Source organism: Garra rufa, chromosome 1, assembly GCF_049309525.1.
Source record: "Garra rufa chromosome 1, GarRuf1.0, whole genome shotgun sequence".
In the NCBI taxonomy this organism is placed as follows: domain Eukaryota; kingdom Metazoa; phylum Chordata; class Actinopteri; order Cypriniformes; family Cyprinidae; genus Garra; species Garra rufa.
Window position 1 is genome coordinate 8848756 of NC_133361.1, and position 17402 is coordinate 8866157.

General features: G+C 40.0%; 1 protein-coding gene across 1 annotated transcript in view; it reads right to left on the bottom strand.

Moving 5' to 3' along the window:
- LOC141343040 (uncharacterized) overlaps positions 1-12876 on the bottom strand; it is a 74873-nt gene extending 61997 nt beyond the window's left edge. The window contains exons 1-4 of the mRNA XM_073847667.1: positions 12363-12876; positions 5591-6743; positions 3274-3531; positions 2857-2955 (exon numbers count right to left, since the gene is read on the bottom strand). Of these exons, the coding sequence (XP_073703768.1) occupies positions 2857-2955; positions 3274-3531; positions 5591-6743; positions 12363-12681 (1829 nt within the window). The 5' untranslated portion in view covers positions 12682-12876. The remainder of the gene's footprint in view (positions 1-2856; positions 2956-3273; positions 3532-5590; positions 6744-12362) is intronic.
- Between the last annotated feature and the right edge of the window lie 4526 nt (positions 12877-17402).

The following is a 17402-nucleotide window of genomic DNA, read 5'->3' on the forward strand; positions in this document are numbered from 1 at the left end:
ATATTAAGAAATATATTTTGTTTTGGATCAGTGCCATTATCTTTGTGGTGTGAACTACTTTATCCTTTAATATTATATCTGTATCATTATCTTTATAGTTATTGACCTAACCATAGTTTTTATGAAGCTATGAGAAACCTTTTTTTTTTGTGCAAAAAAAGAAAAAAAAAGAATAAGTGAATGTTGTACAGTTTCTTGCTCATGACTAATAAGCGAGTTAAAAGAAAGAGACGCTTGACCATGAGCGTGGAAATTCCATTCGCTCGGTACATGATCATTAGTACACTGTAAAAAAAAATCATAAAATTTACGGAAAAATACTGGCAGCTGTGGTTGCCAGAAGTTTACCGTAAAAAAATATGGTAGCAATGTTTTTTGTTTTACGTTTTTCACTTAAATTTACAGGTAAATACCGTAATTTCATTAACAAATATAATGGTAATATACCAACCTTTTGAAAACTGTCAAGAAAAAAACTAAGAAAAAGTTATTTCAACAAAAAACATAAAAAAAAAATAATGAAACAGGGAATTCTTGGAATGTCAATTTACGGTTATTCACTGTAAATTCTACGTTTGTTTTCACTTCCAAAAACGGTATACTACCGTAAAATTACATGCAATGTCCAACACAGTTTTTCACCGTATATAGAAGGGAAACTTACAGTTATCCATTTCACAGGTTTTAACTGTAGCATTTTTACAGTTTTTTACTGTTAAATTTTACAGTGTAGCTCTGTAACGTAGGGTTTTGTTTTGGGGTTTTCATGTTCATGTTTTCAGGTCTTTTATATTGTACTTGTTTCATGCTGTGTCTTGCTCCCCTTTCCCTATTTTATTCCTGTAATTGGTTTCTTAGTTTCATGTGTCTTGTTCTGATTGGTTGCTCTGTCATGTTCCTTGTTTCTCATTGGTTGTTTGTGTCATGTGACCTGTATTGTCTTGTATAAATGTGCCTTGTTTTTTAGTGGTTGGTTGTCGCGTATTAATGTTGTTAACCTGCTGTTTGGTGAGTGTCTGTTTCCAAGTCAAGTCTGTTTAAAAGTCAAGTCAGTTCATGTTAAGTCAAGTCAAGTCTTCGTCTGTTTTGGATTGTTTGTTTGGATTTATGGATTATGCTTCACTGTAAATAAACTGCACATGGGTTCTCATCACATCTCGCCTCCAGTGGACTCATTTGTATGTGACAGCGCACATTTAATGTTCTTTCCATTGACTTTGTATTGTGGAAAGCCTCTTTCTGTCATTTCTAAAAAAAAAAAAAAAAAAAAAACAGAACAATGTCTAAAAGCTGCTATGTGTCAAGATGTACAGAAAATAAGCTAAAAAACTGTTTTATATAAACTGTCGACCTAAAAAATAAAAGACAGAAAAGTAGAGCGCAAAGAGTCACATTACTAGAAAACGTCTAGGTTACGTAGGTAACCCTCGTTCCCTGAAGGAGGGAATGGAGACATTACATATGGGATCTCGCTTGAGAGACCAATCATCTCTGAGCCTTAACGAAAAGACGAGTGATATCTGCGTGCCAAGCCACTCCCACGTACATATGGGTATATAAGATGGCGGCGCGCACACTCATTCAGGTTTTCGCCCAGGAGCCGATTGAGCCGGCGTCAGCGCATCTCTACAGATATCTGCTAGTGAGGAGCCATGAGCCAATGCATAGGACGAGGCAACACTCCGTGTGGAGTGGGCACGAACACCTAAGGGGCATGGCAGTCCCTGATACAAGTATGACAGGGAGATGGCATCTACCACCCAATGAGCCAACCTCTGTTTTGAGACAGCATTTCCTTTCTGCTGACCTCTGAAGCAAAAAAAGAGCTGCTCGGTGCGTCTCAAGTGCCGAGTGCGGTCTACATATATGCGTGAAGCACGGACTGGACACAACATCGCAGAAGCTGGGTCTGCCTCCTCCAGGGGAAATCGCGGAAAGGCATGGTGGGAACCTTGGGCACATAGCCGGGCCGGGGTCTCAGGGTCACAAGGAGGCTCGCTGGAGGAAAGGCGTACTTGAGCCCTGGAGGTCAGCTGTGTCAGTCCGGTCCGGAGTGAGCCGAAATGCCATGCCCATCATGGGACTCGATTGTGCTGAAGTGGTCTCACATGAAACAAGCTCAGCGGCAGTGCGGCTAGAGCTGTCATGTGCCCCAGGAGCCTCTGAGTTTTGAGAGGGACCGCTGCGTTTTGCCTGAATAAACTCATGCACTACAGCACTCACTGCAGGCTGTCTTGTGGACCGAGTCCAGCTCCCGACCGAGGAAAGAGATCCTCTGGACTAGGCAGAGTTTGCTCTTCCCTCGGTAAGCCTGAAGGACCAGATGGCAGGGGTGCCGGAGCACCAGGTCCCCTAATTCGCACAACGGAACTCGCGAGTGGGCTACAAAGCACCAGTCGTCGAGACGGTTGGAAACGCAAATCCCTGTCTGCCGAAGAGGGGACAGGGGAGCTTACGTGGCCTAAAGGAGGATGCGGGGAGGAGGGGACTGGCCAAATGGAAGCACCTCGCACTGAAGCGCTCGACCTCTGGAGACAGACCGCAGAAGGGGAGTGTGGCAGTGGGTGCTCTTCAGGCAGATGGCTGCAACCCACCTCTGGAGACGGAAGCATACTCGTATGCACTTCGTCGTGAGCGTTTGGGCCGGCAGCCTGAGAAGGGACTGAAACAGAGCTCCATCCAGGACGGGTGTTAACCCACCAGTCTTTCTGGGCACGTTGAAGTAGGGACTGTAATACCCTGACCTCATCCCGGCTGGAGGGACAGGGTGGATCGTGTCCTTCGCCAGTAGGATCGCGACCTCCGCAGGCAGGACAGAGGCACGCATGCCCGAATGAACAAAAATGTAAAGGGTACCTCTGAACCTTGGCGGACGCCTGGTGAGCTGAAACGCAAAGCCAGGCCGTACCGTCCATATCAAGGGAATGTTGACCGATGTGACCGTGGTGGGGCAGCCTAGGGGGAGACAGGGAAGGAGTCTGAACCCAGAAGGATGTACGTCCTGGAGGAGAGTCTAACTGCACTAAGCAGCGCTTACCTTCTTCCCTGGTTCCCACGCTGGCGACAGAGGGCTCAGAGTTCCGAAGAGTGTAAGTGCTGCTCAGGAAGGGAACTCAGGGCCGAGGCCCTGGAGGTGAGAAAACTAGCTCTTTTTCTGTGAAAATGTGGGTACCGTCGACCCGTGGGCAGCATTGAAGTACACAATGGCTCCCGCCCTTCTACTGGGAGCAGGAACATTGATGTCATCGTCTCATGAAGAGCAGTCTCTATCACCTCTGGGTTGCCCGCATCAGGGACGTTTCGCAGCTTTCGCAGGTATTTCGGGCCGGTCCCTGGGCAGCAGGCGGTGTCGCTTTCCCGCGGCTAGCTCTGCGCTTGCGGGCCCTCTCCGCCAGTCTGGCGTCGTAGGCCTCCGCGGGGGTCAGAGCTGTAGATGTTGCGGCCGCAGGGGGCGCCCTCGGCGATGGGCAGGCGGAGGCTGAGTCGGGATGGGTGTTTGATCCCCTCCCTCTGCTTCTGTACTGCCGAGAACTGCTGGACAAAGTCCTCGACAGTGTCGCCGAATAGGCCACTACGGGAGATGGGAAGGTCGAGAAAGCATGCCTTGTCGCCTTCTGCCATCTGGGCCAGAGTGAGCCATAGGAGTCGCTCCTGGACTACAGCCATGGACATCACCTGACCAAGGGCCCGTGCCGTGACCTTCGTCAAGTCGGTGGCAGTGCGGAGTTGATCAGGACCACTGTTTTAATGCCTGGGCTTGGTAGACCTGCATGGTCGCCGTAGCATGCTTGGCAGAGGCAGCCTGGCCAGTGGCATGAAAAACGCAGCCCGCAAGGGCGGACGAGCGCTCACACACCCTGGCAGAAAAGCCATTCTGAAAAGAACGTCTTACGGCCGTGAGAAATTGCTCTTTTAGTCCCGGTCTGCCCAGGGAGAAAACCGTAGAGCAGGAGGCTTTTTGAGGCCGTGAAAACCGCAGGATCCTGCTGGCGGCTGAAGAGAAATTAAATCTTTAGATGTTTTGCTCTTTTTCGATCGGCAGCACACCAGTGGGGAAGAGCAGCAGGAACTCGGATACTTCGTAGTGAAAGTCTATGTAGTTCAGGCTCAAGGAGAAGGCTCCGAAAGTGAAAGTCTGAATGAGTGTGCGCGCCGCCATCTTATATACCCCTATGTACGGGGGAGAGATGAGATGATTGGTCTCTCAAGCGAGATCCCATATGTAACATCGAAGTGATTCGACTGAAGGGGAACTAAGCACGGTGGAGGAAAACTTAAATTGGTGACATTCAATCATTTCTGTTTAAACATGTCAGAGAATTATTTAGTCACTGTGCAAACATGAAGGGAGGAGATATATGGAGAAACTTTATTACATATCGAGAAATTGTTCTGGTCTATGTTAGTGCTACTTTTCCCTACCTTCCTTTTGTTGGAGAGTTATCCAACCAAATGCCCTAATGTGAAATACCCAGAAATCTACAAGCTATTTGTGTCCTTAAACGCTTATAAAAACTTTGTTCTGTTTATTTTTAGCTTGTTTACTGTACACCTTGTCACATAGCAGCTTTTAGACATTTTCCATTTTTTTGTTATAAGTCAAAAATGACAAATAGGCAGCAATAGAGTATGTCTCTATTGTATGACACAATAGAGTATGACACATTTACGTCTTTAGGGTCAACGGCTTAGAAAAATGTAGTTCTGTGTTTTTTAGCTTATAAAACAAATAGACCTTGTTCTGATTTGTATTATAAGTCAGAAATGACGAGGAGGCAGCTTCCTGCAATACAAAGTCAATGGAGCGCTTGGGATTATCTGATTTTGACTCTTAAAATATTGACGTGACGGGGACGGGAAAAAAAAATCTGACTACACATTGCCACCTGACCCTTTGTCGCTTACCGTCTTTAACAATGTGCAAGCTTTTTTTCAAGGTGGCGGTACTATCAATTGACAGAAGGTTGTAAACAAACAGTGGCCATGTAACATAGATTGCATGAAGAGGACAATAATGGACTGTCAATCCTCCAAAGAGAACTTGAGGTTAAAAATAGTGACTTTATTTGACCTTACTAAGTCAACATAAAAGTACACAGGAAAAAAATTTATACACTTTTGAATTCATACAGTACGTTTATCTGTGTAGCAGAGTGTTACATGTGAACAGAACAAAAAACTAATTGTTCAGAGAACTTGATCATATTTCATACATAGTTTGATAGTTTTGAGAGAAAAAGTTCACATCCTGAGAATTGAGCCATTTTGAGAATTGAGTTTTTGTTTTGAAATAACAATGCTTTCATCTATCAGTTTTAGAAAGATCAGCACCCTTAGCTTTCATGTAAACATGAAATCATGCCATGAACTACATTCATATTAATCCATCGGAATTAATTTAGTCCAAACCATCTCAATTTCGGTTTTCAATCCAATGAGTGTACAATGAGTGTTTGCATGCACTCTCAATCATATGATAGGATATAAAAGGAATAATCCAAGCCCTTCAATGCTTGAATATAGAACAGCCACATTCACCATCCCAAGATGAATCACTTGATGTATTCCTCAATGTAATGTAAATGTAAACTATTCCACACTGAGATTCATCCCAGCATGAATAAACATGTGAGTCTCAAGGTATTTTTTACGTGTGAAAGATTTTCCACACTGAGAGCAGACGAAAGCCTTTTCCAAAGTGTGAGTTAGCAAATGATCCTTAAGTTGCTTTTTATTTGTAAAGTTCTTTCCACACTGAGAGCAGCTGAAAGCCTTTATTCCAGCATGCATTAACATGTGAGCCTTAAGCCTTCCTTTTTGTATGTAAGATTTTCCACACTCAGAGCAGACGAAAGGCTTTTCTGAAGAGTGAGTTACCAAATGATCCTTAAGGTGTACTTCCTTTGTGAAACTCTTTCCACACTGAGAGCAGCTGAAAGCCTTTATTTTAGCATGAACTAACATGTGAGTTTTAAGATTCCCCTTACGTCTGAAAGTGTTTCCACACTGAGAGCAGCTGAAAGGCTTTTCTGAAGAGTGAGTTAGCAAATGATTCCTAAGGTGCCCTTTCTGTGTAAAACTCTTTTCACATTGAGAGCAGGTGAAAGACTTTATACCAGTGTGAATTAACATGTGATTCTTCAGGTTTGTTTCGCGTGTGAATGTGTTTCCACATTGAGAGCAGCTGAAAGGCTTTTCTGAAGAGTGAGTTAGCAAATGATCTTTAAGTTGCCCTTTTCTGGTAAAACTCTTCCCACATTGAGAGCATGTAAAAGGCTTTATTCCAGTATGTATTAACTTGTGACTCTTAAGGTTTGCTTTAGTCCTGAAAGTGTTTCCGCACTGAAAACAACTGTAAGGCCTTTCTCCAGTATGAATTCTCATGTGTTCCACAAGGCTTCTTTTCTGTTTGAAAGAGTTTCCGCACTGAAAACAACTGTAAGGCCTTTCTCCAGTATGAATTCTCACGTGTTCCACAAGGCTTCTTTTCTGTTTGAAAGAGTTTCCGCACTGAAAACAACTGTAAGGCTTTTCTCCAGTATGAATTCTCATGTGTTCCACAAGGCTTCTTTTCTGTTTGAAAGTGTTTCCACACTGAGAGCAGCTGTGAGGTCTTTTGACTTTTGTTTTTTGAATGCTGCAACTCGCTGATTTTTCTTCACTGGCATCATGATGTTTCTGATCCTGATGTTTCTCCTCCACCTCATTCAGATCTTGTCTTTCTTCTTTCACTTTAATCGGACCTAAATTGAAATCATTAAAGGGATGAAAATCAATTTGGTAAATACATGGAAAACATTTGAGTACAGATAAAACCATTGTCAAAACTGTGTCTGAAAAGGAAAAGGAAAATGTTGCAAATGGTGATGAGCACCAAGTAGATGACAGTCGGTTTGATCTCATTTTCTGCACTCTCATGAAATGTGTTCATTACAACTAACAGCAACAATAATGTAAATACTGTAAAAAGTTCACAGTGTTGAGAAAAAGGAGAACGTCCCCTGTTGGTTAGGGCTGCACGATTATTAATCGTTTGTAAACAGAAATCGCGATTTTATAGGGTGCAAATGTCTGGATACTGGATTCTGATTGGCTGGCAGGTGTGCAGTAAAACCGTTTAATGCACAGGTAGTTCTAAGTCAGTTTAATCACCGTTCTATATTAATGTGCTGCTTTAATTGACGCACGCAAAAGCACAGAGAGAGAGAGAGAGAGAGAGAGAGAGAGAGAGAGAGAAGTCAGAGATCGCATTGTGCTGCGCACATACAGGTCCTTCTCCAAAAATTAGCATATTGTGATAAAGTTCATTATTTTCTGGAATGTACTGATAAACATTACACTTTCATATATTTTAGATTCATTACACACAACTGAAGTAGTTCAAGCCTTTTATTGTTTTAATATTGATGATTTTGGCATACAGCTCATGAAAACCCAAAATTCCTATCTCAAAAAAATTGCATATCGTGAAGGTTCTCTAAACGAGCTATTAACCTAATCATCTGAATCAACTAATTACCTCTAAACACCTGCAAAAGATTCCTGAGGCTTTAAAAAACTCCCAGCCTGGTTCATTACTCAAAACCGCAATCATGGGTAAGACTGCCGACCTGACTGCTGTCCAGAAGGCCATCATTGACACCCTCAAGCAAGAGGGTAAGACACAGAAAGAAATTTCTGAACGAATAGGCTGTTCCCAGAGTGCTGTATCAAGGCACCTCAGTGGGAAGTCTGTGGGAAGGAAAAAGTGTGGCAGAAGACGCTGCACAACGAGAAGAGGTGACCGGACCCTGAGGAAGATTGTGGAGAAGGACCGATTCCAGACCTTGGGGGACCTGCGGAAGCAGTGGACTGAGTCTGGAGTAGAAACATCCAGAGCCACCGTGTACAGGCGCCAGGTCAAGCCACTTTTGAAGAGGGGGAAATGCCAAAATGCCTGAAGTCAAGTGTCAAGTACCCACAGTCAGTGATGGTCTGGGGTGCCATGTCAGCTGCTGGTGTTGGTCCACTGTGTTTTATCAAGGGCAGGGTCAATGCAGCTAGCTATCAGGAGATTTTGGAGTACTTGATGCTTCCATCTGCTGAAAAGCTTTACTGAGATGAAGATTTCATTTTTCAGCACAACCTGGCACCTGCTCACAGTGCCAAAACCACTGGTAAATGGTTTACTGACCATGGTATTACTGTGCTCAATTGGCCTGCCAACTCTCCTGACCTGAACCCCATAGAGAATCTGTGGGATATTGTGAAGAGAAAGTTGAGAGACGCAAGACCCAACACTCTGGATGAGCTTAAGGCCGCTATCGAAGCATCCTGGGCCTCCATAACACCTCAGCAGTGCCACAGGCTGATTGCCTCCATGCCACGCCGCACTGAAGCAGTCATTTCTGCAAAAGGATTCCCGACCAAGTATTGAGTGCATAACTGAACATAATTATTTGAAGGTTGACTTTTTTTGTATTAAAAACACTTTTCTTTTATTCGTCGGATGAAATATGCAATTTTTTGAGTTTTCATGAGCTGTATGCCAAAATCATCAATATTAAAACAATAAAAGGCTTGAACTACTTCAGTTGTGTGTAATGAATCTAAAATATATGAAAGTCTAATGTTTATCAGTACATTACAGAAAATGATGAACTTTATCACAATATGCTAATTTTTTGAGAAGGACCTGTACATAAACTTCTTGTCAGCGCTTGCCTGCGATTCTTATTAAAACAGCCTAGATACTAGATCGCTACATTATATTCCTCAGCAACGGGGTGGTAAAACTGCTGTTTTTTTTTATGAATCGTTGTTTGTAGAGAGAGACGCACAGCAAGCAGGCAGGTACGCACATACACACACACAACTGTCATCTCTCTTGCCTTTACACTCTCTCTTGGTCGATCGATAATTTACTGAAACAAATGCTATATTTCATTCAAATAAATGTGATTTTACCGGACTATTTAATCTCTAAGTCTGATATGAAGCGGGCAGAATGCTAGAGCTGCATGTCATAACTGACAAAAAAATAACAGTCTTTTTTATCCATTCAGTCAATTTTGCGCTGCAAATATCAATCCTAGTTTTAATTTGTCTATAACTTTGCAATTGACCATGGAATAAGTGGGATAATCAACGGCTTGCAGTGCGTTAAAGGATTTGGAATGCACTTCGCGGAGACAACCACCGCTTCGCGTCGGGCGGTTTTTAGCCTCCAGGTCGTGCATTTAAAATCCTTTAACGCACTGCAAACCGTTGATTATGCCTTACTTTAATAATACCATACCATATAATAACCCAGATTTTATTTTATTAAAGCCCAAAATAACAATGACTTCAACAAAAAATGTATAGGGGAGAGCGGGGCACAACCTAACACTTTTTGAATTTCGCGGTTTATGTAAATCCACGTGGGGTTCAGAGTACAATTTTTTATCCACATTATTTTCACACTTGTCTAGTACAAATATATCGCTTTGTTTCATATTTACAGTGTATACGTTTTTCGTTTTTTGCCTCAATAGAAAGGAAGTGAAACGTGACAACATGCCCCGTAGGTGGGGTACATTGTAACATCTGAGGGGCACGTTGTAACACAACCATATGACAGCTTAAAATGTTATCTGATCGAATGAAATAAATATACACAACAAACTAAAATATTTTGTCAGTAAAATACATGTGTTAACTTTTTCAAATGAAGTAATGACGTTTTTCTTAAAAAAAAAATAATCGAATTTTGGAGTTTGAAAATGAACACATCGCAACAATGCTTTGAACGGCTTTGATCGCAACACACAGCTGTACAGTAGTTCAAAACAATGTGGACAGATAGATGAAACACATTTAGACATTCAGAAGAACACTCCACTCCTCCACACACAGCTCTCATAGAACACGACACACATAAACCAGCCAAAATGCTTTACATTACTTGAAATAATAACTTCTGAACATTAAACATTGATCGTCAGCCTTTATTCACCTGTTTCTTGAGGTATCTTATCAAAATCCTTAGAAGTAAATCGTGTAAACTGCACCGCTAATGTCACAGATTAGCATAGTTTAATAACAGCGGGGAATATTGTAACACAGTGTTACATCTTTCCCCAGCTGCGCGACTGGAGTTAAATTCATGGGTACCAAAGACGTCACTTCCGCTATGCTCGCCGCCATGTTTGTGTCCGATATGACAACAGACACAGCGCATCTCAATGAGATTTAATAATAAATTGAAATAAGAAATTACTTTTTACTACTACTTCCCACACTGTGTATTTGACTTGATTGTATGTTTAGGACAAAAAGTGTAAATTGTTGTGAACGTAGTCGCTCGATGAAGGCTTTAAGACCTTGAAGAATCCTCTGCCGGCTGGTCACTAACTTACTTCACAGCGAACGGGACTCGCGCTGACGGCACTAATTCCCACAGTCCGCGCTTAGATGTCGGCAAATTAGTTTTGGCGAATGCAAAGAAATGAGATTATTGAGCATAAGCGCAACATCCAGCAAGCCAAGAAAACATAAAATATACCTGAGGGAAGACGTCTTTCACGTCTTGTGTATTCCTAAAACTGGATCTCATTATTGAAGCACAAATTCAAGCACCAAAAGCATGAGATTTCTTTATTTAAAATATGCATTTTTATTCATTCAAGCTATATGGCTGCAATAACATTTTAGTTTAATTTAGTTTATTACACCACTTGTGCAGCCAGTCACAATTCACAATGGTACCATTTACTTGGGACGATGGTTTGTGTGTAACTTGTGTGCCATTTTTGTATGACAAATCATTTGTAGAGTAATTGTACATAAATAGTTTTAGCAAAACAAATATGATTATTTTTGAGAACCCTTTTACATGTATATACTTTACTGCAGGCGTTGCAATGACGAACGCTATGTAGTACAATAGTTTAGCGTTTATTATTTAATTTTCATAATTCACTAAACACCGCATAATCTAAAACACCTTCAACTATAAAACACTCTTGCTCTTAAGCCAAATGAAAACAAATAATTTACGGCATCTGGATGTACTGTAAGTCACTATTCTCTGCATTAGCACTGTTTTGAACTTGCTCTTTGAATGCTTTCTTGTTTACTAAATCTTTGGACTTACGAGTTGATCGGTTCAAAATGATGTAATCGCAAAAAAATGTTTCTTTTCATTTTAAGGCATTATTTTCGTTATAATGTACTGATTCACAATCTTAGTCAATATTTAATTATTATTCCAGTACTCTTATTGTGCCGAAAAAAAAAACCCTGCTTTGGAAAGCACCTGCGTGAATGACACCGGTACGCTATATGCATACCGACCCACTTCGAGCACTGCTGAGATCTAATAAAACTGTTGTTAGTTTTTTTTTTCTGATGACTGTTTTTACAGCTAACTGAACAACATATCCCGGGCATATTGTATACTTGTTGTGAACAGTCTGGGAGTTTTGTTGATCTTCCTCTGGTAGTTGCGGCTGCTGTGACCATAGACTGAAACAGGTAGCGCGGACACAAAAATGGCGGCGATAAACTACAGTGACGTCACATGGAACCTATGGATACAGGTTAGTGTCTTCTGCTGGTTTGCGAAGCATTAATAAACTATCTAAAATGATAAATAACAAATTGGAGATTAAAATAATATCAGTTTTGTCTAACTTTAAATGAATACTAAAAACAGAAATGAAAAGTTTACTCCAGCCAGAAATGTATTTTACTATGGTAAAATAAATATTCAGCGATATCTTCAAAAGGCTTTTGAATTCTGGCGCTCTTTTTTTCTCTGCATAGTGTTGCTATGGCAACTAGTAAACACCGTAAATTTGGTTATGCTATCATGTGTGGAAATATTTAAAAAAGGCGTGTTACAATTAACCCCGCGTTAGGTTGTGCCCCGCTCTCCCCTATATTTTTTTCCAGACATTAAAAACGAATAACATTTATTTGACTTTAACTAGGATAACATTACATTCGTTTCTTACCGCTGAATTAACGTTTATCTGCTTCCCTCTTTTGTTCACTAAATGACAATGTCTTGTTAAAATCTCTTTCTCTTCCATCAGATGTTCCAAATCTCCCTGATATTACAATATTTACATTCGTGTATTGTGTATATTGTATTATGCGTAATTATTAATTAAAGAGATAAATCAAATCAATGAATGTCAGTCAGTAGAACGAAATGACCGTTTTTTTTTTTTTAAATATTCGAACGCGCGGCTTTGTGTGGAAGAGGAGAAAGCGCGTGAAAATAATTACGTTCCAGGCGAACTGACTTCAAATAACGTGTCGGTTAAGTCACATTTCCTTACATGACATGTGGATTTAAGACAGTAATAAAAGATGAATGAGGATTAAACACCAACCTCCTTGTTCCTCCTGTTTTATTTCCCATGATGATGTTTCCTCGTGTTTTATGCTCCAGGTTTCTGGTTCCTCATGTTTTATTCGGCAGTATTCTGGTTCTTTTTGGTTTATAATCCAGATTTCTGGTTCCTCATGTTTTATTCGGCAGGATTCTGGCTCTTCTTTCTTTATTCTCCAGGTTTCTGGTTCCTCGTGTTTTATACGGCAGTATTCTGGTTCTTCTTGGTTTATAATCCAGGTTTCTGGTTCCTCGTGTTTTATTCGGCAGGATTCTGGTTCATTCGTGTCTTCCTCACTCTCCTCTTTAACAAACACCATCTTCACAGCAGCAGATCTCAGTTCAGCTGATTCCTCCAGATATTCCTGCTTGCTTCATAACGACTGAGAGGATGAGAATTACAGGTATTTACTGACCTGATTCAAAAACTGCATTTTCTATAAACAGAAACAACATTTGTGGCAGTTTGTATTAAAACAGCGAAACAAAACAACAGAACAGAAAGCGCTGTGAAACTAAACTTTTTCCTCTGAGGTTTAATGGTGTTTGACAAACAAACATATTTAGCGCCACCCGCTGGACTGGAGCAAGAAGCTTAGAGAAGATGGAAATAATATGAAAGAAATACGAAAAGGCTCTGATTCAAACAGACCATATTTTTCCATTTTAAGAATATCACAGGGTATGTAGCCAGAACATTAGTCTTTGTTTTTGCTAATAGTGTTGAAGTTAAGCAGAGCTGACTTTGCCTAACTTAAATCTGTACATACTCAAACATGAAATATTTACGTATATTTTTTATTTAAAATAAAAACAAGCCATGTTTAAGTGAGAGCTAGACCATTTATTATTATATTAAATAAATACCTAACAGTGCGGCAGGGTGATTGCATAATTTTTATGCATGTGTTGCACAACAAATCCTCATGCATCTTTTAAGGTTTGCATATTGTGTGATTCTCATGAGAATCCCTAGATTTTATGTGCTTTAGAAACTCGTTCCACACTGAGGCAGGCTGGAGATTTCTTGGCTTTTAAGAATCAGAATTAGCTTTATTCGCCAAGTATACGCAGACACACAAGGAATAACTGCTAGACTAAGTGAGATCAGTTTTAGAAAGGCCAATGCACTTGAAAATATTATATTCAAGGAAACAAATTGGCTAAAGCTAACAATATGGTCTCTTGTCGCCATCTATTGGTGGAATAATGTAATTAAAATCATCCTCATGAACACACACCATTTCTCAAAACTAAGCACTATTAAGTAGAATAAGTAGGTACTACAGTAATTTATATAGAAATTTATTAAAATGCTTTGCGTACACTTTCAATACAATAGTACTTTAACAATGGTCACTACCTACGTCATTACTTAGGTAAAAAGGATTCTTGTTAGTCAAAGCATAGATAAAGTTTATAAAAATCTCCACACATGTACATAAGCATATCTTCAGTGATTATATAGGTTCAGAATATACAGAGCACAGCATAAATGAGGATATGCCCTCTAAAACTTAACAAATTTAGCAATTTCTCTTTACTTAGGTGACATGTTAGGGTTCTTTGTAGATATTTTGGAGTTTGGACTTTTGCATCAGGAACAATTCGCACAAACTAGACGCATATGTAGATCGGGATCCTTTTAAAACAAAACAAAATAAACCATGAGAGTGGACTGCATGGTCTGTCAATCCTCCAAAGAGAACTTGAGGTAAATATTGGTTTTATTTGACCTTACTAAGTCAACATTAAAATACACAGACAAAGAATATACACGCTAGAACTCTTCTGGTACATTTATACATTGTTACATGTAAACAGAACAAGAAACTAAATGTTCAGAGAGCTTGAACATATTTCATACATAGGATTTTTCTCTCAAAACTATCAAACTTAGAATTGAGCCATTTTGAGAATTGAGTTTCTGTTTTGAAATAGCAACGCTTTCAAAACCTGTAGAAACATTCTGCCACAAACTACTAGACAGACATGAGGTATGCATTTTCTGGTGAGGCTTCTCTGTGAATTTTCATCTATCAATGTCAGAAAGATCAGCCCCCTTAGCGTTAATGTAAACACAATAGTCCAGTTGTGCAAGTTAACATACATGCACAACCTTCTCAATTTCGGTTTTCAATCCAATGAGTGTTTGCATGCACTCTCAATCATATTATAGGATATGTAAGGGATAATCAACGCCATTCAATGCTTGCCACATTTTCAGCACACACCTACTCTAAGAGTCCTGGGGCCGGTTGCATAAACATAGCCATTATCTTAAGACTGTGTCTAAGAATAAGCCTGACCAACTTAAGTCAGTGGGGAAAGACTGTTGCATAAAATAAGTACATGGTTGTCTCTAGTAAGACAGTCTAATTTGCACTGCATTGTGGGAAAAGGAAGACGCTGAACAGCTTAAATAAAATGGCCGACAGTGGGCGCTCATTGCAGTTTTCCTTTGCTGAAAATATTTGCATATTGGAGGAATACAATGCTGCAAAATCGATTTTAATGAACAAATTTAGCGATTACAAACAATGAAAAAACACAAGGCTTGGTCCACAATAACGGATAAAGTTAATAGTATAAATCCTAAAAGTCTACGCTGTTTAAAAATCTGTCACAGCTGACAGTTGGTTTCCATGGCAACATAGATTGTAAGGAAAAGTTAGCCATGGGGTAATCAGTCTAACTTTTTGGTCTTAAATTAGACCAGTCTAAGATTTTATGCAACTGGCTTACAAAGTAAAGACCCGTCTTAAAGAAAAAAATTAGATGACTAACTTGTAAGACCAGTCTTAAACAGTTTTATGCAACCGGCCCCTGGCCTGAACACACAACCATGCCCGTATTCATTTACAGTCATAGCGCCACCCGCTGGTAACAGGAAGCCACATGTTTAATACTGTTGTGGATGCCTAGCAACATTTAAAAAAATATCAAGAACTGTTAAAAAGGGTAGCAACATGTTAGCAACATCTAGCTAAGTGCTAAAGCATGCTCTTAATGCAATGAAACAGGAAGTTACTGTAACTCAGGCATGCAACATCCAATCAGCCCCAAACTTAATATGTTTGATAAGAGTCCTGGCCTGAATACATTTACATGCCAATATTCAGTTATAGTCATAGCGCCACCAGCAGCTTTTACACTAACTTAAACATGCAATGTACAATTTGCACCAAACTTCACTGTATAGTTTTGGGAAAAATAAATAAAATAAAATAAAATAAACCTTTATAGGTTTGCTCATTTTCTCAACTGATTCTTGTTCACAGTCACCCTGACCATTACTGTATTTATTTTCAAGTCATTTTACTGTATAGTTGTTACGGAAGCAGACGCACGAGACAGGTAAGTAGGTGAATACAAGGTTATTTATTTAATCAGCAGAGCGGTGAAGGTGATGGCGTGCAGGACCAGGTAAGTTGATCACTACTGACCAATGATGTAGGCATACTCAAGTGCCGGAACCAAGTGATAGAAAATCAGATCAATAGATATAATAATGGATGTTAGCTGTTTTTTTTTTTCTTCACCCATTATTTATCCATTATACTCACAAAGATACAGTATTCTATGGAGGACCAGGATAGTCATTGAAAAAGCACTACAGCATTGTGATAAGTAATTCATTGTGAAATAAAAATATAGATTGTGAATTATAATTTCAAATTCAACAATTAATAAAAAATAAATCAAATTTGCAAAGCATTTTGTAATTGCACATTTTAAACTGAAATATTAAAGAGGAATTGAAAAATGTGTATTCGTTGAATGCTGCGATTTGAACTTTTTTTTTTCAAATCCTGTTTCTAAAAGGAGAATTAAATAACACAATTCATAAATTTGATTATAAATACCTTTCCATTTTATAAATTAAAGTTATTCATTTTCTACATTCATTTTCTTTCCCCCCTCGGATTTCCAAATCCTTCTCCAATCGCATTTCCTAAATGGTTTACCCTCTCTATTTCGCAATTGCGTGACCCTCCTGGTCCCTGAGCACACTGAAAACCAAGTTAAACCAATCACAGCTGTTCCTTGAGTGTAACCAGCTCTCATTGGTTAGACAGCCATATTTACGTCACAACATGACATGGACCTTGGTGAGATGTGCATGGACCACAATGCGCACTTTGTAACTTTGAGACTGTAGATACAGTAGATCATGGCCACATTCTTGCCAACACCAGTAGAATATTGTCTTTACAATTGTGTGTTACTGATGATACGTTTTTATAATTTTAACAGATCTGTGACACAATCCTGAGCCATGCCAGAGACAGGTTTTCCTTCAGCAGCCACCTTGTGAGTGCCGTGCTGCTAAAGGGAGGGTTGTTTGACCAGCACCAGCAAACATTCCCTGAAGAGGCTCTGAATACCACCGTGAGGGCATACCCCATGCTACACAAGGAGAAGCTCAGGACTGAACTTTCTCTGATCTATGAAAGTCCAGACTTCAGGGGCTGCTGTGGTGCACTGGCTCTGTACCAGGTTCTACAGACCTACAACCTCCAGGAAACCTTCTCTGAGACTGTGGTGCTGTTGAACATTCTCATAACCACTCCAATGACAACAGCTGAAGCTGAGAGGTGTTTCTCCACGTTCCTGAGAAATACAATGGAACAGGAACGTCTGAATGCATTGGCCATGCTTTCAATGGAGAGGGAACTTGTCAGGAACATGCCTGATTTTAACAAGAGGGTAATTGATCACTTTGCTTGCTTAAAAGAGAGGCGAGCAAAATTTAAATACAAGTGATGTGTGTTATTAAATGGTGCATTGTTTATGTTATATGTTGTATTCTCCAAATGTTGAATTTTAAATAGTTGTATTGATTGCATATTGGCAGCCAAATTTATACTGAATATGTTCTGGAAAGATTTGATTAATTACAGTTTTAATATGAGAAATAAAAAAGTCTTTAATTGTAAAGCAGTATTGCTTTTTTTAGGGCAAACTAGTTGATGACAATGTGTCTCTTGATGGCCATGGTGGAAGTGTTTCAGTGTATTTGAGACCATTGCGATAAATT